The sequence below is a fragment of the Pongo abelii genome, chromosome 20 (genome assembly GCF_028885655.2).
Source record: "Pongo abelii isolate AG06213 chromosome 20, NHGRI_mPonAbe1-v2.0_pri, whole genome shotgun sequence".
In the NCBI taxonomy this organism is placed as follows: Eukaryota; Metazoa; Chordata; class Mammalia; order Primates; family Hominidae; genus Pongo; species Pongo abelii.
Window position 1 is genome coordinate 9,463,361 of NC_072005.2, and position 27,360 is coordinate 9,490,720.

The 27,360-nt window shown below is 41.0% G+C and overlaps 1 protein-coding gene and 1 long non-coding RNA gene across 5 annotated transcripts in view; both read right to left on the bottom strand.

Moving 5' to 3' along the window:
* Positions 1–842: 842 nt before the first annotated feature.
* LOC129051866 (uncharacterized) lies at positions 843–3,564 on the bottom strand. The gene is made up of 3 exons (XR_008516379.2): positions 1,720–3,564; positions 1,413–1,519; positions 843–1,192 (listed from the first exon to the last, which is right to left on the bottom strand). It is a non-coding gene; the product is annotated as an uncharacterized LOC129051866 (long non-coding RNA).
* A 14,370-nt stretch (positions 3,565–17,934) lies between these two features.
* The window catches only part of ZNF560 (zinc finger protein 560), a 36,176-nt gene continuing 26,750 nt past the window's right edge, over positions 17,935–27,360 (bottom strand). For 3 of the 4 annotated variants that reach the window (XM_054539591.2, XM_054539589.2, XM_054539590.2), the window contains 5 exons: positions 26,337–26,419; positions 25,501–25,627; positions 24,740–24,820; positions 24,214–24,296; positions 21,142–23,450 (listed from right to left, as the gene is read on the bottom strand). In XM_054539591.2, the coding sequence (XP_054395566.2) occupies positions 21,690–23,450; positions 24,214–24,296; positions 24,740–24,820; positions 25,501–25,627; positions 26,337–26,339 (2,055 nt within the window). In that variant the 5' untranslated portion in view covers positions 26,340–26,419 and the 3' untranslated portion in view covers positions 21,142–21,689. Of the gene's footprint in view, positions 23,451–24,213; positions 24,297–24,739; positions 24,821–25,500; positions 25,628–26,336; positions 26,420–27,360 lie in introns of all 4 variants that reach the window. The other variant, XM_009252745.4, reaches the window with a different exon arrangement.

Below are 27,360 nucleotides of genomic sequence, written 5' to 3' on the forward strand. Positions count from 1 at the left end.
TTATTTATTTACTTTGAGACAGAGTCTCACTCTATCACCCAGGCTGGAGTGCAGTGGCAGGCTCACAGTTCACTGCAGCCTCGATCTCCCATGTTCAAGCAGTTCTCTCATCTCGACCTCCCAAGTAGCTGGGACTACAGGCACACGCAACCACACCCGGCTAATTTTTTTGTAGGGATGGAATTTTTCCATGTTGCCTAGACTGGTCTCGAACTCCTGGGCTCAAGTGATCTGCCTGCCTTAGCCTCCCAAAGTATTGTTGGGATTTACAGGCATGAGCCACGAAATGTTCTCTTATGAGTAACATGTTATTACTTACCAGGCTAATTTCAAGATGTTCTACTTATCTTTAGCTTTCACAACTTTAATTATTATATCTTTTGGCCTATAGTTCTCTGGGGTTATGTTTTGGGTTCATTAAATTTCTTGAATCTGAATATTTGTGTCTTTCATCAAATTTGAGAAGTTTTTCATCATTACCTTTTCAAAAACTTATTGCATCACACATCTTCCTCTTCTTTTAGGATTCTAATATCGTGAATGTTAGCCTTTTGTACTGTTACACAGCCCCGTGAGGCTCCACTACTAGTATGCTGAATAGTTTGGGTTTATATTCAGGGCACTTTGAATATTATAACACTCTGGGCCTTTAAGTCCTATGGAGAGTGTAGATTTTTTTTTTCTTTTTTTTTTTTGGATGGAGTCTAGCTCTGTCGCCAGGCTGGAGTGCAGTGGTGTGATCGCGGCTTACTGCAACCTCTGCCTCCGGATTCAACCAATTCCTGCCTTAGCCTCCTGAGTAGCTGGGATTACAGGCATGTACTGCCACGCCCAGCTGATTTTTGTATTTTTGATAGAGACGGGGTTTCACCATGTTGGCCAGGATGGTCTCGATCTCTTGACCTCGTGGTCCACCCGTCTCAGCCTCCCAAAGTGCAGGGATTAAAGGCATGAACCACTGCGCTCAGCTGATTTTTTTTTTTAATCTGAACAATTACCCAGTTGGGTTCAGCTTGCAAGTTTTAGTCAACACTCTGAGTTGTGGTTTCAATGGGAGCTTTATTTTCAAAGATTTTGCTGTACTCTTTGTGTCTCTACCTGGAGGCTAGACTACATGGAAGGTCGTCTATCTCACATTCCAGCTCTCAAAGTCTATGGTATGTCTCATTGCCACCAGAGGATTGCTTGGAGGCTGGAACCAAGTAAATGGAGAAAACAAACTGAGGTATTTATCTCCCTCTCTTTCTCACCGAGCATTAGAAACCACCCCTCCCACCCCCTTGTTGATATTACCAGAACCAGAGGGCTTCTTCTGGAGCTCTCCATGTTGGTCATGATGTGTGCCTCTGGTTTTTCAGCCACACTGAGTACAGACCAGATGAAACCAGAAGGGTGAAAACTAGCAAACTTACTGCCTGCTTGGTGGTACTTTGAAAGCTGATTTTTTTTTCCATCTCCCTGCTGCTATTTACTTTTCAGATTCTTCAAATAGCTGATGCATTCTGTCCAGGTGTTATACCTGCATTCAGTGGGACAGACAGGATAACTGCATTTACTCCACCTTTCCCTAAACCAGAACCAATTTTGCCAAGTCATACACACACACACACACACACACACACACACAAACACACAAATAAAATATAGGATGCATTCTCTTGTTACTTCTGGTTTCTTTCACATCACGTTTGTGAGATTCATCCACGTTAGGGGGTGTACCTGTATAGTAGGCAGAATTCTGAGATGGTGCTTATGAGTCCTGCACTCTGGTATGCCTTGGTATAATCCTCTCCTGTTGAGTGTTGATAGGATAAACAGTTTCCTCCTAATCAAGAAAATATAGCAAAGGTGATGCAATGTCAACCCTGTATTACATTATGTGGCAACAATGAAGGAATTTTGCAGATACAGTTCAAGTCTCTATTCAGTCGATTACACATTACACAAAGCGAATAATCTCCTAGAATATCCTTAGGAGAACTTGATTTACTTATAGCATAGGGATATCTAGAGAGATTCACCTTACCAAATTAGGTGAGTCCCTTCAAAAGGGATCTGGATATCAGTGACTAAAAAATAGCAGACGGCTGGGCGCCGTGGCTCACACTTGCACTTTGGGAGGCTGAGGTGGGCAGATCACAAGATCAGGAGTTCGAGACCAGCCTGGCCAATATGGTGAAACCCCGTCTCTAGATAAAAATACAAAAATTAGCTGGGCATGGTGGCGTGTGCCTATAATCCCAGCTACTCGAGAGGCTGAGGCAGGAGAATCGCTTGAACCTGGGAGGTGGAGGTTGCAATGGGCCAAGATCATGCCACTGCACTCTAGCCTGGACAACAGAGTGAGACTCTGTCTCAAAAAAATAAAATAAAATAAAAATAGACATACTCTGTGTTGCTGGCATTGACAAAATAAGCTGTAAGGAATTCTACAGCCATAACAATTAATGCTACCAACAATCTGACACAGATTAGAAGCACATTCTTCTATATTTTAGCCCCAACCCTCTCCAGATGAGAAGGAAACTGTAAGAATTCTGCCACCATGAAAAAGCTGAATGTTGTGACACCACCAAAGGGTCACTCTCACTCTACAGCAATGGTCCCTTTCCAAAATGGAGGCACAGAGATGACAAGTGGAGAATTCAGAGCTTGGCCTGCAGGGAAACTCAGCTAGATCCAAGGCAAGATTGAAAATCAACACAAACATGAAGCAGTCAACAAAATAAGAAATAAACATCTTAAGAAGTAATTAATCAAAGCTACAGGAACTGTGAAAACCTCACTTAAGGAATTTTAAAATAAAATTGAAAGCTTCATCAACAGACTACACCAAGCAGAAGAATTTCAGAACTTGAAGACTAGTCTTTCAACTAACCCAGTCAGACAAACACAAAGAAAAAAAATGTAATGAACAAAGTCTCCAAGAAATATGGGATGATGTAAAGTGATCAAATTTACAAATTACTGGCATTCCAGGGAGAGAAGGAGAAAAAGTAAGCAACCTGGAAACCATACTTGAGAGAATAATTTAAGAAAATTTCCCTAATTGTGCTAGAGAGGTAGCCATCCATATATAAGAAATCCACACAACACCTGCCAGATACTACATAAAATGAACACCACCAAGACATACAGTCACCAGCCTAAGGTCAATGCTAGAGAAAAAAAAAGGCAGCTAGAGGAAACGGCACATCAGGTACAAAGGGAATCTTGTCATCAGGCTAATAGCAGACTCCTCAGGAGAAACCCTACAAGCCAGAAAAGACTGGGGGCCTATTTTCATCATTCTTGAAGAAGAAACTCCAACCAAGAATTTCAAACCTGACCAAACTAAGCTTCGTAAGAGTAGAATAAACATTTCTAGAGACAAGCAATCACTAAGGGATTTCATTACCACTAGACCAGCCTTACAATAAATCCTTAATGGAGTTTTTGTGTGTGGGGGGAGGGTTTTTTTGTTTGTTTTTCAGACATTTCACTCTTGTTGCCCAGGCTGGAGTGCAATGACGCGATCTTGGCTTACGGCAATCTCTGCCTCCTGGGTTTAAGTGATTCTCCTGCCTCAGCCTCTGGAGTAGCTGCAATTACAGGCATGCGCCACCACGCCCAGCTTTTTTTTTTTTTTTTTTTTTTTTTTTTTTAGTGGAGACGGGGTTTATCCATGTTGGTCAGGCTGGTCTTGAACTCCTGACCTGAGGTGTCCACCCTCCTCAGCCTCCCAAAGTGCTGGGATTACAGGCATGAGCCACCTCACCCGGCCCCTTAACGGAGTTCTAAACGTGAAGATGAAAGAATGATACCTGCTACCACAAAACAACCAAACCTAAGTACACAGCCCACAGACCTTTCGAAGCAAAAACAAACTAGAAACTATAAAACAACCACCTAACAGCTTCATAATAGGATCAGATCCTCACATATCAATATTAGCCTTGAATGTAAATGGTCTTACCACCCCATTTAAAAGGGACAGAGTGGCAATCTGGATAAAAACAAGTACTATCCTTCTGTTATCTTCAAGAGACCTATCTCACACATATGAGACACCCATGGACTCAAAAAGTGGGAGAAAGAGCTATCATGCAAATGCAAAACAAAAAAAGAGCACGGATCATCATTTTATTGGATAAAACAGACTTTAAACCAACAACAGGAAAAAAGGACAAACAGCACTATATAATGATAAAGGGTTCAATCCAACAAGATGACTTAACCTCCAACATTGGAGCATTCGCATTCATAAAACAAGTACTTCTAGACCTACAAACAGACAGCCAAACAAGAATAGTGGCAGACTTCAACACCCCACTGGCAGTGTTAGATCACTGAGGCAGAAAACTAACAAATTCTGGACTTCAATTTGAAACTTCACCAATTGGACTTAATAGATAGCCACAGAACATTCTACCCATCAACCACAAAATACATATTCTTCTCGTCTGCACACAGAACACTCAAAGACCACATTCTCAGCCATAAAGCAAGTCTCAATAAATTCATTCAAAATTTGAAAATCATACCAACCATACTCTCAGACCACAGTGAAATAGAAATAAAAATAAAGATCAATACCAAGATCTGTCAAAATCACACAATTACATGGAAATTGAACAACTTGCTTCTGAATGACTTTTGGGTAAACAGCTAAATTAAGGTGGAAATTTAAAAATTCTTTTTGAAATTAATGAAAGCAAAGAAACAAGATACCAAAATCTCTGGGATGCAGCTAAAGCAGGGTTAAGAGAAATGTTTAGAGTGCTAAAACACCTACAGCAAAAACTTAGAAAGTCAGCACCATATGAAGTGAAAAAACAAGGAACATACCTCAAAATAATAGAGCCATCTATGACACAGCTACAGCCAACATAAATGGGCAAAAGCTGGAAGCACCCCACTTAACTGAAAAGGCTGGGCACAGTGGCTCATGCCTGTAATCCCAGCACTTTGGAAAGTCAAGGTGGGTGGATCACCTGAGGTGAGGAGTTCGAGACCATCCTGGCTAACATGGTGAGACCTCGTTTCTGCTAAAAGTCCAAAAATTAGCCAGGTGTGCCAGTCTGTGCCTGTAATCCCAGCTACTCGGGAGGCTGAGGCAGGAGAATCGCTTGAACCCAAGAGGCGGAGGTTGCAGTGAGCCAAGATCACGCCATTGCACTCCAGCTTGGGCAACAAGAGCAAAACTGTCTCAAAAAAAAAAAAACTGAAAAAAGGCCAGGCACAGTGGCTCGTGCCTGTAATCCCAGCACTTTGGGACACTGAGGCAGCTGGATCATGACGTCAGGAGTTCAAGACTAGCCTGGCCAAGATGGTGAAACTCTGTCTCTATTAAAAATACAAAAATTAGCTGGACGCAGTGGCAGGTGCCTGTAATCCCAACTACTCGGAAAGCTGAGGCAGGAGAATCATTTGAACCCGGGAGGCGGAGGTTGCAGTGAGCCGAGATTGTGCTGTTGCACTCCAGCCTGGGTGATAGGGCAAGACTTTGTCTCAAAAAAAAAAAAAAAAAAAACTGAAAAAAGACAAGGATGCGCACTCTAACCACTGCTATTCAACATAGTACTAGGAGTCCCAGCCAGAGCAATCAGTCAAAGAAATAAAAGGCACCCAAATAAGACTATTTGTCTTCACTGATGATATGAGTCTGTACATAGAAAACTCTATAAGACTCCGACAAAAGGCCCTGGAGCTGATAAACAACTTCAGAATTTAGAAAACTCAATTCAGTTCTGGATACAAAATCAATGTATAAAAATCAGCATTTGTTTGTTTATTTATTTTTAAAGATACAGTCTTGCTGTTGCCCAGGCTGGAGTGCAGTGGCACGATCTCGGCTCACTGCAACCTCTGCACATCAGCCTCCCGAGTATCTGGGATTATAGGCATGCAGCACCATATCCAGATAATTTTTATATTTTTACTAGAGACAGGGTTTCACCATGTTGCCCAGGCTGGTCTTGAACCCCTGCCTCCAAGTGACCAGTCTGCCTCAGCCTCCCAAAGTGCTGGGATTACAGGCATGAGCCACCACACCAAATCACCATTTCCATACACCAATAATGTTTAAGCTGAGAGCCAAATCAAGATGCAATCTCACTTGCAATAACCACAAAATAAAATACCTAGGAATACATCTAACCAAGGAGGTTAAAGTTTCTGCAAGAACTACAAAACACTGCTGAAAGACAATGGAAAAACATCCTATGGTCATGGACAGGAAGAATCAGTATCGTTAAAATGGCCATAGTGCCTAAAGCAATCTGCAGATTCAACACTATTCCTATCAAACTCTCAATGTCATTTTTCAAAGAATTAGAAAAAAAAAACTATTCTAAAATTTATACAGAACTAAAAAAGAGCCCAAATAGCCAAAACAATCCTATGCAAAAAGAACAAAACCAGAGACATCACCCACACACTACAAGCCTACAGTAACCAAAATAGCATGGTACTGTTACAAAAACAGACACATACACCAATGGATCAAGGTTAAAAAATTAAAAAAGCCACATACCTACAACCATCTGATCTACAAAGTCAACAATAACAAGCAATGGAGAAAGAATTCCCAATTCAATAAATGGTGCTGGGAATAACTGGTTAGCCATATGCAGAAGAATAAAACTGGATCCCTACCTTTCACCATATACAAAAATTCAGGATGGATTAAAGACTTAAATGTAAAACCTAAAACTGTAACAATCCTAGAAGAAAACTTAAGAAATACCATTTTGGATATCAGCCTTAGCAAAGAATCTGTGAATAAGTCCCCAAAAGCAATTTCAATAAAAACAAAAATTGATAAGTAGGACCTAATTTAACTAAATAGCTTCTGTACAGCAAAAGAAACTATCAAGAGAGTTAGACAACCTACAGAAGAAAATATTTTCAAATTATGCATCTGACAAAGGTGTAAAATCCAGAATCTATAAGAAACTTAATTCAACAAACAAAAAACAAATCGCATTAAAAAATGGGCACATGGTTTGGCGCGGTGTCTCACACCTGTAACCCCAGCATTTTGAGAGGCCAAGAAAAGAGGATAACTTGAGTTCAGGAGTTCGAGACCAGCCTGGCCAGCATGGTGAAACCCCTGTCTCTATCAAAAATACAAAAATTAGCTGGGCATGGTGGCGAACATCTGTAATCCTAGCTACTCATGAGGCTGAGGCAGGAGAATTGCTTGAATCCAAGAGGCAGAGGTTGCAGTGAGCTGAGATCGTGCCACTGCACTCCAGCCTGGGTGACAGAGTGAGACTCCATGTAAGCCAAAAAAAAAAAGGGGGGGGGGCAGGGCAAAAGAACGTGAACAGGCAGTTCTCAAAAGAAGACATACATGCAGCCAATAAACATAGGAAAAAATGCTCATTACTAATCATTAGAGAAATGCAAATCAAAACCACAATGAGATACCATCTCACACCAGTCATAATGGCTACTATTTAAAAGTCAAAAAACATGTTGGCCAGGATTCAGAGAAAAGGGAACATTTTTATACACTGTTGGTTGGAATGTACTGTGGAAAGCAGTGTGGAGACTTCTCAAAAGAACTTATAACAAAGCTACCACTCTAACCAGCAATCCCATTACTGGATATATACCCAAAAGAAAATAGATTTTTCTATCAAATAGACACATACACTCATGTAGTCATCACAGCAATATTCACAATGGCAAAGACATGGAATCAACCTAAATGCCAATCAACAGTGGAATGGATAAAGAAAACGTAGTACATATACACCATGGAATACTACGCAGCCATAAAAAAGAACAAGATCATATCCACTGCAGCAACATGAATGAAGTTGGAGGTGATCATCCTAAACAGATTAACACAGGAACTGAAACCTAAATACTACATGTTCTCATTTGTAAGTGAGAGCTAAGCGAGTACACATGGATACAACGATGGGAACAATAGACACTGGAGACTACTGGCCGGGTAGGTGGGAGGCTGGGGGAGGAGGAGAGGGTTGAAAAACTACCTATGGGATACTATGCTTACCACTTGGGTGATGGATCATTCATAATCACAAACCCCAGCAATACACAATTTACCCATGTTACAAACATGCACATGTATGCCCTGAACCTAAAGGTCAGAAAAAATAGTGTACTACAATGGAAGCAAAAATTAAAAATAGAAACTAACAGAATAGAACACTATAGACTGAACTGTGTATACCCTCTTCCCCCCACAATGTTCATATCTTCGAATCCCAATTCCTAAGGTGTTTATATTTGAATATGGGGGCTTCTAGAGGTAATTAGGGTTGGATGAGATCATGATTATGGGGCTCTCATGAGAGTATTAGTACCTTATAAAGAAGAGGCACAAGAGAGTTTGCTGTATCTGTCAGCCAAAGGAGAGCCAGCAGAATGACAGATAATGAGAAAACAGCACTCTACAAGCCAAGAAGATGCCCTCACCAAAAACCAACCATGCTGGCACCCTGAAAACATTTACAGCCTCCATAACACTGAGAAAATTAATTTCTGTTGCTTAAGCCATCCTATGATAATTTGTTACATCAACACAACTTTACTACAGAAATCAAACCAAAAATATACTATAATAATCAAACCCATTTATTTTGAAAGGAATTAACAAAACTAAGTAAATTATAGCAATATTAATGTTTTTCATAAAGGAGAAAAGGCACAAGGAAATGATATCAGGAATGAAAAGGAGTATGCAAAAGGTATGTAACAGCAAAAGCCACAAATACTTAAAATATCAGAAAATATTATAAACATTGAGTATAAATTTTAAAATACAAAACTACCTATAAAAACAACTCTTGCCAAAACAGACTTAAGATGAAATTGGAAAAGAATAAATAAAAACTTTAAAAAGATAAAATTGGAAATCTTACTAGTGCCTACAAAATATAAAAATAATTGAGTCCATGCTTTGAATTCATTCCAAAACATGAAAATAAAATCCCATAACAATAGCAACAAGTAATCCAGATTCAGCTGATTCTGCCAGTGAATTGTGACTGATACTACTTGTAATAAGAAAGTACTGTATGAGTTAAGGAAAGGAGAAAATACTCCAACCTTCATACAAAAAACAGGCAATGATAGACTAAGAAAAGAATATTGCTTGGAACAGGCCCCAAGCCTGGACATAAACAGGCCATGAGAAACTGGCCGTAAACAAGATCTCTGCAGCACTGTGACATGTTCTTGATGGCTATGATGCACACACTGGAGGTTGCTGGTTCACCAGAATAAGTGCAAGGAACACCTGGCCCACCCAGGGCGGAAAACTGCTCAAGGCATTCCTAAACCACAAACAATGGCATGAGCAATCTGTGCCTTAAGGACATGTTCCTGCTGCAGGTAACAAGCAAGAGCCTGTCCCTTGGTTCTCCATAAATAATAAATTCAGTTAATCTATAAACTGCAGAAACGATGTTTATCATGAGTTTACTGTCAATAAATAGGCGGGTCAAACTCTGTTCGAGACTGTCAGCTCTGAAGGCTGTTAGCCCTCTGATCCCACATTGCACTCTATTTTTGTGTCTGTGTCTTTATTCCTCTAGCACCGCTGGGTTGGGGTCTCCATGACCAAGCTGGTCTCAGCAAGTGGCGCCCAAACATGGGGCTCAAACCCAGGTTGAAGGGTCGCCAGAGTGATGGTTGGAGAATGTGGAACTACGCTGGAGGACACCTGAGTACTCTTAAGCAATCCCCGTGGTAAGAAGGGGAGCTCGGAAGCATCAGGGTAACAATGGGACAAGGGTCAAGCAGGCACAAGGCTTATTTGAGTCTGCCTCGGCAGCTCCTCAGAAAAGGAGGAGTGAAAGTTAGCACTAGCTGACTTATGCAGCTTTTTAGTGCGGCAGAGAAATATTGCCTCTGGTTTCCGACTGAGGAAATAATGGATGTAGAGGTCTGGGAGGAGGTAGGCAGCGCACTGAAAAAGGCATATAAGGATGGTGCTGAGGATATTCCTATAACTATCTGGTCAGTGTGGGCTCTGATTCATTCCACCTTAGAACCTTTTCACACTGATGAGGAGGAGGAAGGAGACAAAGAAGAGGAGGAGTGTGATAATGTTGCGGAAGAGATAAAAGAACAGATCCGTCAACCACTTAAAGAGACCCAAGAAGGGGAAGCTTGTCCCTGCCCCTCAGCACCCCCTCAATACTTTGAAGATAGGGAATGGCCTGACCCTCTGGATCTTTCTTTTCTGGAGGATACTGAGCGAAAAGTAGTCTCCCCAGCAACTGTTCGAGCAGCGCCCCGAGCAACTGCCCTCAGTTCTATTCAGGCAGGAATTCAGCAAGCTAAAAGAGAGGGTAATTTAGAGGCTTGGCAGTTCCCTGTTAGGATACACCCCCCAGATCAACAGGGGAATGTTATGGCTACATTTGAGGCTTTTCCCTTTAAATTACTGAAAGAGTTTAAACAGGCCATCAATCAGTATGGACCAGGTTCTCCTTTCGTGATGGGTCTGTTAAAGAACGTTGCTACCTCCAGTCAGATGATTCCCATTGATGGGACGCTCTTACTCGAGCCTGTCTGGCTCCTGCTCAGTTTTTACAGTTTAAGACCTGGTGGCCAGATGAAGCTTCTACTCAAGCTGCCCACAGTGCACAAGTTCAGCCTCCAATTAATGTAACTACCGACCAACTTTTGAGAGTTGGTGGCTGGGCTGCATTAGATGCACAAGTAGTCATGAAGGATGCTGCTATAGATCAGCTTAGAGGAGTGTGCATTAGAGCTTGGGAAAAAAATCTCTTCAGGTGGAGAACAATACCCTTATTTTAGTGCTGTTAAGCAGGGGCCGAAAGAACCCTATGTAGATTTTATAGCTCGGTTACAGGAGTCTCTTAAAAAGGTGATTGCAGATTCAACTGCTCAGGATATAGTGTTGCGGTTATTAGCTTTTGACAATGCTAATCCCAAGTGCCAGGCTGCTCTGTGACTTATTAGAGGGAAAGCATATTTAGTTGATTATATCAAGGCCTGTGACAGTATTGGAGGTAATCTGCATAAAGCTACTCTGTTAGTGCAAGCCATGGGAGGACTGAGAGTGGGTAAAGGAAATGCTCCATTTCCTGAAGCTTGTTTCAACTGCAGGAAACATGGGCATACAAAGAGAGAATGTAGAAAAAATCAGAGGGTCCAACTGCCCATTGATGGAAAAAAGAAAACTGCTGAACCAGGTCTATACCTGAAGTGTAAAAAAGGAAAGCATTGGGCCAATCAGTGTCATTCTAAATTTGATAAAGACGGAAACCCGATTTCGAGAAACGCCATGAGGGGCCAATCCCGAGCCACATTCCAAACCAGGGCATTCCTGGCTCAGACCACTCCCTCACCCCTGTATAATGCCTGTCCCCCACCACAGCTGGTAGTGCCACAGTAGATCTGTGTTGCACCAGGGCTGTGAGTCTCCTGCCTGGAAAGCCACTGCAGAAAGTACCAACAGGAGTCTGCAGACCTCTGCCAGCAGGAATGGTAGGACTACTTCTGGGAAGATCTAGTTTAAATGTAAAAGGAGTGCAGGTTCATACAGGAGTAATTGATTTGGATTGTAATGGGGAAATTCAAATCATTATATCTACCTCCGTTCCTTAAAAGGCAGAACCAGGAGAGCGTATAGTGCAGCTTCTGATTTTACCGTATGTGGGACTAGGAAAAAGTGAAACTAAAAGAACAAGGGGATTTGGCAGTACAAATAAACAAGGGAGAGCCACCTACTGGGTAAATCAAATTACTGATAACCATCCTACCTGTGAAGTAACTATTCAGGGAAAGAAATTTAAAGGTTTGGTAGATTTCAATCATATCTCTACATCACTGGCCATCTGCATGGGCAGTTCAGCCTGCTCAATTTAACATAGTTGGAGTTGATAAAGCCCCTGAAGTATATCAAAGTAATTATACTTTGCATTGTAAAGGGCCCGATGGACAACCTGGGACTATTCAACCAATTATAACTTCTATACCTATAAATTTATGGGGGCTCTACCCCCATAAATGTATTGCAACAATGGGGAGCACAAGTTCTAATTCCTGAGCAATTACACAGCCCTCAAAGTCAACATATGATGCATGAAATGGGTTATGTCTGTGGTATGGAACTAGGAAAAAATTTGCAAGGTTTGAAGGAACCTCTTCAAGTGGAAAGACAAAGTTCCCACCAAGACTTAGGATACCATTTTTGATGGTGGCCATTGTTAAGCCTCCAGAGCCTATCCCGTTAAAATGGCTGACAGACAGGCCAATATGGATAGAACAGTGGCCGCTGAGTAAAGAGAAACTGGAGGCTTTAAATGAACTAGTCAAAGAACAGCTTCAAAAGGAACATATAGCTCAAACGCTCTCCCCTTGGAATTCCCCAGTTTTCATAATTAACACAAAACCAGGTAAATGGAGAATGTTAACTGACTTAAGGGCCATTAATGCAGCTATATAACCTATTGGGGCATTACAGCCAGGACTGCCTTCTCCTGCTATGATTCCAAAAAATTGGCCTTTAATAGTCATAGATTTAAAAGACTTGTTTCTTTGCTATCCCCTTAGCTCAGCAGGACTGTGAACAGTTTGCATTTACGATTCCTGCGGTAAACAACTTGCAGCCTGCTAAGCGTTTTAATTGGAAAGTGTTGCACAAGGCATGTTAAACAGTCCCAACAATTTGCCAGACTTATGTAGGGCAAGCAATTGAACCTACTCATAAAAGATTTTCAAAGTGTTACATTATTCATTATATGGATGATATTCTTTGTGCTTCTCCCACTCCAGAAATATTACTCCAATGTTACGATCACTTGGAAAATTCAATTTCTCATGCCAGTTTAATTATAGCTCCTGACGAAATTCAGACTACTACTCCTTACTGTACTTGGGGACCTTAGTAAATGTCACCACAATAGTGCCACAGAAAGTAGCCATATGTAGGATTAATTGAAAACATTGAATCAGACTTTCAAAGTTTGCTAGGGTATACTAATTGGATACGGCCTGCTCTAGGCATTCTGACTTATGCCATGAGTAATCTGTTTTCTATCTTTAGAGGAGATCCTAGTATCACAAGCCCTTGGCAATTAACAAAAGAAGCTGAGGCAGAGCTGCAGCTAATTGAAAAGCAAGTCCATAAGGCCCAAATAAATAGAATAGATCCAGAGAATACTCTAGATTTGCTAATTTTTCCAACTCAGCATTCACCTACTGGTGTTACTGTTCAAGAGCGCGATCTTGTAGAGTGGCTTTTCCTTCCACATACTAATTCACGGACTTTGACTCCTTATTTGGATCAAATCGCTACTATGATAGGAAATGGGAGAACTCGGATTGTTAAATTACATGGATATGATCCTGGAAAAAATTATTGTCCCTCTCACAAAGACACAAATACAGCAAGCTTTATAAATAGTCTTACTTGTTAAACCCATTTAGCTGACTTTCTGGGTATTCTCAATAACCATTTTCCTAACATGAAACTGTTTCAATTTTTGAAATTAACTAATTGGATTCTCCCTAAAATAACTAAATTCAAACCAATTGAAGGTACTGAGAATGTCTTCACAGATGGGTCTAGTAATGGTAAAGCCTCTTATTCTGGATTGAAAGGTAAAGTTTTTCAGACGCCCTATACTTCAGCTCAAAAAGCAGAGCTTGAGGCTGTAATTGAGGCATTGACTGCTTTTAACATGCCTATTAATGTGATTTCTGATTCTTCATATGTGGTTCTACACAGTTAGTTGAAAATGCTCAGCTACGATTCCACACATATGAGCAACTGATGACTTTATTTACCCAATTGTAAACAGCAGTTAGAAGTAGAATGCACCCTTTTTACATCACTCACATTAGGGCTCATACAGCTCTTCCAGGACCTTTGACTGCAGGGAATCAAATGGCTGATCGCCTAGTTGCTACTGCAATACCTAATGCTAGACACTTTCACAATTTAACACATGTTAATGTCTCCGGTCTCAGACACAGATACGGCATTACCTGGAAAGAAGCCAAAGCTATTAACCAGCGATGCCCAACTTGCCAAATGATTCCTCGAGGATTAGAACCTAATTCTCTTTGGCAAATGGACGTCACACATGTTCCCTCATTTGGGAGACTAGCTTATGTACATGTATGTGTAGACACCTTTTCTCACTTTGTCTGGGCTGCATGCCAATCAGGAGAGTCTTCTGCCTGTGTTAAACATCACCTTTTGCAGTGTTTTGTGGTGATGGGCATTCCAGCTTCTATTAAAACAGATAATGCCCCTAGCTATACTAGCCAAGCTCTAGCTACATTTTTCTCTATATGGAATACTGAAGACATTACTGGTATCCCATATAATTCTCACGGACAAGCCATAGTGGAAAGAATGAATCTCTCCCTAAAACAGCAGTTGCAAAAACAGAAAGGGGGAGACAGTGACTATAGGACTCCACACATGCAACTAAATCTAGCATTATTAACTTTAAATTTTTTGAGCCTGCCTAAAGGCCGGTTGTTATCAGCAGCTGAAAAACATTTACAGAAGACAGCTGCAAAGGCAGAAGTGGAACAATGGATTTGGTGGAAAGACCCAATAACAAAAGATTGGGAAACAGGTAAAATAATAACATGCAGCAGAGGTTATGCTTGTGTTTCTAAAGGACCGAATCAACAGCCACTTTGGGTGCCATCGAGACATCTGGAGCCCTACTACGTTGGGGTGATCAGACTGAACACCAGGCCATGGGGGCTACGAAGTATGGTGGAGTCAAAGGAATGAGACAAGTTAAGAGTTCATAGGGTGGGTCCAGGGGGCCAACACTAGTATGGGGGCTGCGAAGTCCCCGAGCTCTGGGAGCCCACACTATTTATTGGTGATCAAAGAAGCAGGTGGTGAGGACATGCGGACGTGGGGGTAGACAGGTGAGGATGTGGGGGTAGAAAGGTAGCGGTGCATCAAGCATAGCTGTGATGGTTTAGCATATGCTCTGCTACTTGAGATAATGAAGAATAGATTCTTCTAACTCAAGATACAATCGAATTATGAGCCACAAGGGGTTTTATGCCCTGGGCTTAGACTGTAGTGCAGCAGGGCAGCCTTCCACCCTTAGGCACAGAGCTTGGTGTTCCATAGGCCACAAGGGGTTTTAGACCCTGGACCCAGGACATGTTCCAAGACTCTTTTACATTATGTCAGACAAGCAGGCCCTGCCTCAGCCCTTCTACCAACACAGAAGTGGAACAATGGGTTTGGTGGAAAGACCCAATGACAAAAGGCTGGGAAACAGGTAAAATAATAACATGGGGCTATACGCTTGTGTTTCTCCAGGACCGAATCAACAGCCAATTTGGGTGCCATTGAGATATCTAAAGCCCTACTATGAGTATGAGCCAGATAACCAGGAAGAGGTTTTGGGAGGATCCCAAACACCCACTGGTGGCAGCATTGTCCAAGTTGACGCTGAGGATGACCCCCAACTGTCACAATGAGTAATTTGTCACAATGTGACAAGCAGTCACAATGAGTAATTTTATGACAGCGGTGATCACCATTGCCATGAGTATTCCTTCAGCAAGGACTGACACAGAGAGCAATTATACTCATTGGGCATATTTACCTTTTCCACCACTTCTATGGCCTGTAACTTGGCTGGACCCCCCAGTGGAGGTATACACTAATAATAGCTCTTGGATGCCCGGTCCTACAGATGACAGAGGCCCATCTCACCCACACGAGGAAGGAACTGTTATGAGTATTTCTTTAGGATTTAAACATCCGCCCATCTGTTTGGGAAAGGCCGCTAGTTGCCTACCCCCTCAGTATCAATCTTAGCTGGCAATAATGCCTGGACATAATCCCTCTATGGCACAGTTACACATGCTTTCTGGTCTCAGTATTTACCATAATGAATCTCCTCCTCTAATTGAGGCATACCGCCCTCAAAAACCTATTTGTAAACAGGATTGGACCTGGTCAGAAAAAATGAATGTACTCATTTGGGAAGATTGCATTGCAGGACAGGCAGAGGTGCTGCATGATTCCTATGGAATCATTATTGATTGGTCCCCTAAGGGGATATTTAGCATGAATTGCACCTCTGTCTGCATGTGATGGCCACACTACGTTCAGCTGGTCTGAACAAAACGATCAGATGGTAAAAATGATAAGACGTACCGCAAGAGTTCCTATAATCTGGAAACATGGCGGTATAGTGGCACCTCAACCTCAAATGATATGGCCTGCTGTAGGAGCTAAACATAAGGATTTGTGGAAACTATTAATAGCTCTTGATAAGATCAAGATTTGGGAAGGAAAATATACTATGCCATCACAATATAATCCTAATTACATTTTAGAACTTGTTGAAAACAATACAATTTGGATACAAAGTTGTGTTCACCCTCCCTTTTTTGGTAATGGGCGATCTAAAGTTTGACACCCCTAATTATCATGTAACTTGCCAGGAAGGTAGATTGTTCTCTTGTGTGAACTCGTTTAATACTAATCATTCTATCCTAGCAGTGAGAGCTCAAGGAGTTGGTTACCGGTGAAGCTTTCCCATCCTTGGGAACCCTCTCCCTCTGTACATATTATTACTGAAATTCTTCAGAAAATTCTAGGAAGTTCTTGGTGTTTCATTGCTACTTTAATCTTGATTATTATGGGACTGATTGCTGTCACAGCTACTGCTGCAGTAGCTGGAGTTGCACTACATTCATCAGTGCAGACAGCAGATTTTGTAAATAAATGGCAAAAGAACTTTACTCTGCTGTGGAACTCTTAAACTAAAATAGACCAAAAGATAGTTAATCAAATCAATGATCTCCAACTGTAATGTGGCTGGGAGATCAAGTAGCTAGTTTGAAATATGGAATGCAGCTGAAATGTGACTGGAATACTTCTGACTTTTGTATCACTCCTCACCCTTACAATGAATCAGACCATGAATGGGAAAGAATTAAAAAAAAGCATCTGGAAGGACACTCTACAAACCTGTCTTTGGATGTTGCAAAATTAAGAGAACAAATATTTCAAGCATCCCAGGCACACCTGACCTTAATGCCAGGAATTGGAGTGCTTGAAGGAGCTGCAGATGGATTGGCAGCCATAAGTCCTATGAAATGGATAAAAACACTTGGAGGCTCTGTGATTTCTATGATGATTGTGCTATTAATCTGTGTTGTTTGTCTTTGTGTAGTCTGTAGATGCAGATCCTGACTCCTGCAAGTAGCTCACTGTGATAAAGCCGCCTTTGCTTTTATTGCCCTGGTAAAACAAAAAGGGGGACATGCTGGGAATAGGCCCCAAGCCTGGCCATAAACAAGCCATGAGAAACATCATTAACAAGATCTCTGCAGCACTGTGACGTGTTCGTGATGGTTATGATGCACACACTGGAGGTTGCTGGTTCACCAGAATGAGGGCAAGGAACACCTGGCCCACCCAGGGCGGAAAACTGCTCAAGGTGTTCCTAAACCACAAACAATGGCATAAGCAATCTGTGCCTTAATGACATGCTCCTGCTGCAGATAACAAGCCAGAGCCTGTCCCTTTGTTCTCCTTAAAGAATACTTTCAGTTAATCTATAAACTACAGAAATGATGTTTATCACGGGCTGTCAATAAATAGGTGGGTAAAACTCTGTTGGAGGCTCTCAGCTCTGAAGGCTGTTAGCCCCCTGATCCTACTTTGCACTCTATTTCTGTCTGTGTCTTTATTCCTCCAGTGCTGCTGGATTGTGGTCTCCATGACCGATCTGGTCTTGGCAAATATTACATGCCAATGTTAATAATATTTTTAAAAAATCTTTACACTATAGGTATATAAAATATTCTAGCAAAAAAAAAGTTAATCCATTATACTCAAATTGCATTTTTTCTGGAATTACAAGGATAATGTAACATTGGAATGTCAATCAGTTATCTTTCCACATTTTAAAAAAACTTTTATTTACTTGCACATTTAAATATTAGGTATCTATCAAGGGCAAGTACAATCAGTCCTAGGTACTTGAATTTTCTGAGTAAGGCAAGATCATCAAAGAGGAATCAGGGGAAAGCATTCAATAAATTCTTAAGCCATTCATGGGAAAGACTCCCTAAACAATGAAAAGTAGAAAAAAGCCTTGACCTTTTAAAAATCTATAGCAACCAATACAGTGATTAGTAATGATGGAAAACATCTGCCATTAGGATTAGAAATAAAAGTATGCTTGTTTTACTACTTCTAGTTATTATTCTAGTCTTTTCTGCCTAGACAAGACATAAATGACTGAAGGTTACAAGTTAAGTCAGTTACAGATAATATGAAATGTGGAAAACCCAAAACAATACATAAAACTAGGATGTTAAAGAATTTTGAACAAGGCTTCTAGTAAACTTCAGTATACAAAGACCAAGTGACTTTATTCAAAAAATCAGAAATCAGCTTCTAAAAAAAATTAAAAAGGAAATCAGCTTCTGAAGCTAGGCAATTTCTAGGCTATGAGACTAGGGTATCATTTCTTAGTGATACATCACTATTAGTCCAAGCACCAGGATGAGGCCAACCTACAGTATTGACCTCACCCATGACCCACAAGTGCTCATACTCCAACAACTGTGAAAAAGTTTCAGGAAGACCCTATAGGTTTTATTTGAGACAATCAGGATGGCATCTAAGGACAGTCTATGAGGTGACAGAAGTCAAACAAGGCAATTAAGACTAATCTGCGTCTTTTGTGTCACTGGCAACAGTTAAATGCAACAAAGATGGGTTAAAATAATCACACTCATAACACAAGAGAACCACTCTAAAACCCGTTCCTCTTCATAAGAAAACACGTAACATGAAAATGCACAGACCTCGATTCAGTTTTTTTTGTTTTGTTTTTGAGACAAGGTCTCTGTCACCCAGGTTGGAGTCCAATGGCACGATCTGAGCTCACTGCAGCCATGACCTCCCTGGGGTCAGTGAGACACCTATCTCAGCCTCCTGAGTAGGTTGGACTACAGGCACGTGCCATCATACCAGGCTAATCTTTATATTTTTTGTAGAGATACGGTTTTGCCATGTTGCCCGGGCTGGTCTTGAACTCCTGAGCCCAAGTGATCTGCCTGACTTGGCCTCCCAAAGTGCTGGGATTACAGGCATAAGCTATTACATCCAGCTGATTCAGGATTGGTAAACTTACCTGAAGCTTTGGATTACCATTACACTGGCTGGATTAAGAACCACAGAAAGAATCACCAAGAAACAACAGCCTTAATGACTGTACATGATATAACAAATATTTAAATTTGTACTACTCAGACTAGAACCTGGTTATGCAGCTTTTGTGTGTGTGTATTCCAGGGCCACGTTCAGGAAGTGCCAGTGATGGTGTCAAGCAAAGCAGAATATCATGTTCATCCATGTTCACAGGAGTTTTTCTGTTTTCATAGCACATGGGCAAAATGAAAACCCAGAAATGGGTCATACTGCCAATCATAGCAGTTAACTGAGTCAGGCATATATGATTGCTTTGCCAAACAGTGGCATCAAAGACAACATTCGTGGTTCCCACCACCTCTCTGCACTGCCTGATAGTACAAGAGTTCCCACCTCTCCAGATGAAGGGTTATGGGTGTCCCTCCATGGCCATGAAATCACGGTATCTTAAGTTACTGTTAGTTCACCCTTTCTCCACTCAGACCCTTCTTCAATCCTGACCTTTTATCTGAAAAGATCAGGTTTGAAAAGAGGAACAAGAGTATTTTTACATTTTAAAGCTGTATTATAACTTTTACCTTGGCCAGTGTGAGCCACTACAGGTGGACCATGTCTAAAAATATGACAATAAAAAGAGAATCTACACTGTTAAAACAGGATTGTCTGAATCCTGAAGGCCCACTTTAGGTCAGTTTGTAACCCAGAGGATGTATAGCAACTAGAGTGGTGTTGCTATAGGAGAAAGACATACCATGCCAGGAATGAGCAGCGCGGTATGAGAAACTTCCAAAATAGTTCTATAGAACCACCCAGAAAGCCATGTCTTTGACAGGTTTCAGGGAAGCAATTCTGATATTCCACACATGCCCAGTTTCTCGTAAGTGTGAATGCCCCTCATATTCACTAAAGGATGAAGAATATAAAAAATTACTTTCCAACATTTATTACCTTCATGAAGTTTTTCTCCACTGTAAAATTACAGGTAAACACCAAAGTATTTGGCAAGAATAAAACTTCTGAACATATCTTACATCAAACATATCTTACATAAAAAGGGTTTATCTCCATTCCAAGAACCCAAGGAAACAGTGAAAGCTATTTTTTTTTTTTTTTTTTTTTTGAGATGGAGTCTTGCTCAGTTGCCAGGCTGGAGTGCAGTGGCGTGATCTTGGCTAACTGTAACCTCCGCCTCCCTGGTTCAAGCGACTCTCCTGCCTCAGCCTCTCAAGTAGCTGGGATTACAGGGGCGTGCCACCATGCCCAGCTAATTTTTGTATTTTTAGTAGAGACAGGGTTTCACCATGTTGGCCTGGATGGTCTCGATCTCTTGACCTTGTGATCCACCTGCCTCAGCCTTCCAAAGTGCTGAGATTATAGGCATGAGCCACTGCACCTGGCCAGCTTTCTGTTTCTAACATCGTACAGCTTCAGGGTGAACTCTTACACACTGCATTGTCAGCAGATCCCAACAGTTCTCCCACATGCCTTTAACTTTATGGAGCATCTTCAGAGTGTAAGTTCTTTCCTATCTTTGAAGTGAACAGGGACAAATAAGCACTTTGTCACAGTGCTTACATTGATGTTTTCTCACCAGTGTGAATTACAATGTGACTATTAAGGCATATGGACTTCCAAAAAGATTTTCCTCATTCCTTACATAAAATGGGTTTCTTGGCCAGGCGCGGTGGCTCACACCTGTAATTCTACCACTTTGGGAGGCCAAGGTGGGCAGATTACCTGGTCAGGAGTTCAAGACCAGCTTGGCCAACATGTTGAAACCTCGTCTCTACTAAAAATACAAAAAATCAGCCAGGTGCAGTGGTGCGTGCCTATAATCCCAGCTACTCAGGAGGCTGAGGCAGGAGAATCACTTGAACCCAGGAGGCAGAGGTTGCAGTGAGCCGAGATCATGCCACTGCACTCCAGCCTGGGCTACAGAGCGAGAATTCATCTCAAAAAAAAAAAAAAAAAAAAAAATTGGTTTCTCTCCATGGTGTTTCTACATGTTCAGTAAGATGAGAAGAACGCCAGGTGCAGTGGCACACACCTGTAATCCCAGCATTTTGGGAGGCGGAAGCACATGATCACGTGAGGTCAGGGGTTTGAGACTAGCTTGGCCAACAGGGTGAAATTCTGTCTCTACCAAAAATATAAAAAATTAGCCAGGTGTGGTGGTGCATGCCTGTAATCCCAGCTACTCAGGAGGCTAAAGCAGGAGAATTGCTTGAACTTGGGAGGCAGAGGTTGCAGTGAGCCAAGATCATGCCACTGAATTCCAGCCTAGGCGACAGAGCGAGACTCATCAAAAAAAAAAAAAAGAGAAGAACTAGTGTTTTCCCACATCCCTTACATTTACAGGGTTTCTCTACAGTGTGAGTTTGTACATATCTAGAAAGATTCAAGTGTTCAGGCTTTCTCACATTCTTTACATTGATAGTGTTACTTTCTCCTGTGAATTTTTACATGTTCAGTTAGGCTTGAGGAAACAGCAAAGGTTTTCCCACATTCTTCACTTCCACAGGGCTTCTCTCTAGTGTGTTTTCAAATGTGCAATACGAGCTGAGAAAGAAGCAAAGGCTTTCCCACACTGGTCACATTCAAAGGGTTTCTCTCCCATATGAGTTCTTAAATGTTGAATACGTCCTGAGGATGTACGGAAGGCCTTCCCACATTCCTTACATTTATAGGGCTTCTCTCCAGTGTGAATTCGCACATGATTAGTAAGATCTGAATGACAAGTGAAGGCTTTCCCACAGTCCTTACATTTATAGGGTTTTATTTCGGTGAGAGTTTTTAAGCGATCATGAAAGCACAAGGAATTTCGAAAGGAATTTCCACATGCATTACATTCAGAGGTCTTCTCTGCCGCATGAGTTTTTAAGTGTTGAGTTAGTACACAAGACCTACTGTAAGCTTTTTCACATGCATTACATTTATAGGGTTTATATCCAGTGTGAGTTCTTAAATGATCAACTAGACTAGAGGAGACAACAAAGGCTTTCCCACACTCCTTATATTCATAGGGCTTGTCTCCAGTGTGTCTTCGTAAATGTTTAGTAAGATCTGAGCGTTCCGTGAAGGCTTTTCCACATTTCTTACATTCATATGGCTTCTCTCCACTGTGTCTTCGTAAATGTTTAGTAAGGTATGAGCGCTCAGTGAAGGCTTTCCCACATTTCATACATTCATAGGGTTTCTCTCCAGCGTGTGTTCGTAAATGTTTGGTAAGATATGAGCACTTAGTGAAAGTTTTACCACATTTCTTACATTGATAGAGTCTCTCTTCTGAGTGAGTTCGCATGTGAATACGAAGACAGGCAGAAGAGGTAAATGGTTTCCCACATTTGTAACACTTAAAGGGCTTCTCTCCAGTGTGAGTTCTCAAATGAGCAAAAAGGGATGAGAAAGAAACAAAGACTTTCCCACACTGGTCACAATCAAAGTGTTTCTGTCCTGTGTTACTTCTTCTATCTTCAATAACACCTGAGGATGTACCAAAGGCCTTCCCATATTCCTTATGCTCATATGGCTTCTCTCCATTATGAACTCTCAAATGTCCAAAAAGAGATGGGTAAGAAATAAAGGCTTTCCCACAGTGGTCACATTTAAAGGTTTTCTCTCTGGCGTGACATCTTATATGTTCAATAAGGCCTGCAGATGTACCAAAGGCTTTACCACATTCCTTACATCCATAGGGCTTCTCTCCAGTGTGAGTTCGTACATGTTCAAGAAAGCCTGATGGCACAGTGAAGGTTTTGCCACAGTGCTTACATTTATAAGGTTTTATCCCAATGTGGGTTTGCATGTGATTATTAAGGTGGGTAGGGTATCTAAAATCTTTTCCACATTCCTTACGTTCATAGGGGTTTTTAATAATGTGTGTTTCAACATTTACAGCATGGCTTGTGGAGTGAGTAAATGCTTCCCCACATTGCTTCCATTCATAGAGTTTTTCTCCACTCTGAGTTTTCCTGTGTGCTTCAAGGTGTGACTGATGAATGAAGGCTTTCCCATAGTCAGGGCCTTCAAAGGATTTATCTTGTGTACACTTTCTCTGGACCTGAACATTTAAAATCAGGTGGAAAGATTTTCCACGCTTACTGAACACAGAAACTTTCCTTATGGTAGAGGTTTTATTGTATAGAGAAAGGAGGTCTTTTGCATACTGAATACATTCAGACGTGTTGCCTCTATTTTGAGTACTCATGTTGGTCTTAAGGCATGAATGTTTACAGAAGACACCTTCACATTGCTTACAGTCATAGAGTTCCTCTCCATTTTGGTTTCTTGCCTGTTAACACAGGAATGAACAATAAAGGAAGCATTTTAGCAGACTTATTAATAGATACCACTCTTCTAAGAAACATGATAATTATTATTTTTGCCACTTTTATAACATGCATATAGTTTCTACCTTTTGGATTTCCTTCAACTTGAATAATGGAACCCTACCGTGAGAATCCTATGTCATCTGCTCTAATCTTGGAAAGATTCCTGTAGCTTTTCATGAAGTTATTTTAAAAACTCAAATGTCTAGTTATACATGTCGGCATGAACATTCACAGGAAGTCTTAAGCACCAAGCTTCACACGAGGTATGGGATCTTTCTCCAGATATTTCTCCCCTTGGGTGAACTGGGTGAATGCCACTTCTCTCAAATATCTATCATTTCTGCTGATTTCTTTTTTTTTTTTTTGAGATGGGGTTACGCTCTGTTGCCCAGGCTGGAGTGTGCAGTGGCGCAATCTTGGCTCACTGCAACCTCCACCTCCTGGGTTCAGACAATTCTTCTGCCTCAGCCTCGCAAGTAGCTGGGACTACAGGCGCACACCACTATGCCCAGCTAATTTTTGTATTTTTAGTAGAGATGGGGTTCACCATATTGGCCAGGCTGGTCTCGAACTCCTGACCTCATGATCCGCCTGCCTCGGCCTCCCAAAGTGCTGGGATTAGAGGCATAGGCCACCGTGCCTGGCCGTTTTTGCTGATTTCTACAATGCAATATCAATCTTCTCTGAATGTGAAAAATAAGAAAGTTCTTTTGTTAATCTTACCAACTGTATCCCATTTGATGTTTTTAAACAAAAATTATCTTGCCAAAGGGCTGGCCCATTGGTTTTCAGGCACATTTTCCATTCTGAAATAAAAGAAAAAAATATATATGAGAGTTTACACATGAAATGGTAGGTTAAATAAAAAGCAGATAGATTTGAGCAATTTATATATGTCTAAAATTTGGCAATCATATGGGGTCAAGTTTTAGTAATTTTTAAAACAATTTATTCTATGAAATTAAACACAATGGTGAACAGAAACAATACTATCAGGGAAGGAAAAGTCAGAAAAATTGGAACAAAAGCATACAATAAATCCATAAACATAAAGAAGGTCATTTGTTAGGTAACAGGGAAGTCTGGATAGATGCAAAGCAATGGAGGATGAAAAGTTAAGATATCCCAAAACATCCAAGTCCAGCGGACTCAGCCCTCTGATTCAAAGGGCATCTTATAAAACTTCATTGTGCTTCCAAACATACTGAGAACTTCTCATGGACCAGGGTTATTCTTCACAAACACTCACCTTGGAAAACTCTTGGCAATGTGCTCAACTCTTCCTCTTCCTCCAGCCAAGAGATCAGACTGGGTTTGAAGAGCTGGTAACCTGTACACAGGGAAAGATACACCAATGAAAGAGGCTCATGCAAGAAATGGCAAACTTTTCCATGAAACAGGGACTACGTTTCTAATTAAAGCAGTGAAAAGCACTTAAATTGCATATATCCCATCTTTCTGTTCTCTGAAGACACGCTATCTCTGACCTCTGAAACTCATATTCAAGCTTAACCCATTTCCTGTTTGCCCCAAGAAATAAGCACTAGCAGTGAGCTGCACTTTTTCTTTCTAAATGGCAAATGTTAAATACAAATTCTAAAAACCACTGAAACCTTTATTAAAATAGAAACTAATGGAAGCTCAAAGAGAGATCTTGATTCTCCTGGGAAAACTCCCATTCCAGTAGTTCTGAACTTTAGAGTGAATTACTCATCTGAATACAGGGCCCCAACACAGCAGACTTTTTGATTTAGTACATCGAGTCTGAGAATGTACACATATCTAAGAGAGTGATGGTGATGCTGCTGACGCAAACTACCATACAAGATTAAAACCCATTGGTACAGGAACTGTCTCTGTTATTTCCTATTTTACTCATTAAAAAAAACTTTTTTCAGTGTGTATATATCCCACTGTATTCAGATTTGACATCACTAATCCTAGAATACAGTAAGTACATAATTTGTATCTTGTTCCAGAATAGGCTACAAGGGATGATGCCAGACTTACCTACTGAGGACAGGTTCTTGTAGTTCTCCAGCATCACATCACTGTACAGGTTTCTCTGAGTTGGGTCCAGTAAAGTCCACTCTTCCTGGGTGAACTCCACAGCCACACTGTCAAAGGTTACCAGGTCCTAAACCATCAGACACATGCTGATTTGAGCCAAGTAACATATCCACCAATGTTGGCTGAAGAATGAGGAAGCAGGACCCAATCCCTGTACAGGGTACTGAGTGCTCCCACTATCTACCCTCCAAGGTTCAGAACCTCTTACACATAAACTTATCAACCACAACTAGACCGGGAGCTCATCTCATTTGATTCCTCTCTACTGCAATACACTGCTGAGCACATGACAAATACTTGATAAATGAGGATATGGATAAATTCCTTAAGAAAAGAACACTTTCATACCCCTTACCATCTGTCCTGGCATCCAGAAAAATAAATATGCAGTTGGCACCAGGAAAATGAACACTAATTCATAACTACAAAAATACTGAGATAATTTCCAGGGTAATTCCTCATCAATATGAGAGGTATGACTTTCTGGGGAAAATTCAACTAAGGTCTATATTTGCTTTAAGGAAGAATACAGACAGCAGTACCTACAAGAAAATGAGTCTTTGTTGATATCATTACTCCAATTTTAGAAGGATACAACTTTCACACTAAGTTTGGATCTCCCCAAATTCATCATTATCAGAGCATCTCTCCAGAGACATTGCTCCCTCTTGAGTGAATGCTATTCCTCTCAATTATCTTTTGTGCTTATTTTCTACATTGGAAGTCTCAATATTCTCTGAGCGTCAAAAATAAGAAATACCCTTTCTTAACATTACCATTTGTATCCCATTAGAAGTTTGTATTTTCCAAAAATCCTGCTGCAGTGCTGAAACACTGGTTTGATGTTTTATTGCCCAGTCTGAAACAAAAACATAAACTGAGGTTTTTTATTTTTTTTTAAATAAGGTAAAATGAAAGAGTTAAAAATTATAGGCCTCATTCATATTTGTTTTTAAAATAAACATAACAAAAAAAGAAAGCTAAATTTGAACATTTAGACTATGTCAAAAAATTGGCAATGATGAGAATAAAGGGTCAAAATTTTAGCTAATTTGCTACAAATTGACTCATTTAAATTTAAAACTAATGTTAAACAGAAATAATGTTATCAGAAAAGTAGGAAAGATCTGGGCCAAAGCCATATTTCAAAGCAAAGAACTTGAAAAAAATATATATATAGTTTCATAAGATCATAGAAAGTTGGAGTAGATGGAAATTTAAAGAGTATCAGAAACTGAATATTTTCTAACTTCTGAGATAAATGGCCTTAACCTTGTGAGAGAAGGTGTATCTTAAAAAGTTCCCTCAGAGGGCTGGGTATGGTGGCTCATGCCTGTAATCCCAGCACTTTGGGAGGCTGAGGTGGGCAGATCACGAGGTTAGGAGATCAAGACCATCCTGGCTAACACGGTGAAACCCCATCTCTACTAAAAATACATAAAATTAGCCGGGCATGTTGGCGGGCACCTGTAGTCCCAGCTACTCGGGAGGCTGAGGCAGGAGAATGGCATGAACCCGGGAGGCGTAGGTTGCAGTGAGCCAAGATTGCGCCACTGCACTCCAACCTGGGGGACAAAGCAAGACTCCGTCTCAAAAAAAAAAAAACAAAAACAGTTCCCTCATTATGTTTCTGATGGTTTGGATGTGTTAGTTCCCTCCAAATCTCATATGGAAATGTAACACCAAATACTGGAGGTGGGGCCTGGTGGGAGATGTTTGGATCATGGGGGTGGGTCCTTCATGAATGGCTTAGTGACATACTCGGAGTAATAAGTGAGTTCTTGTTCTGAGTTCATGTGA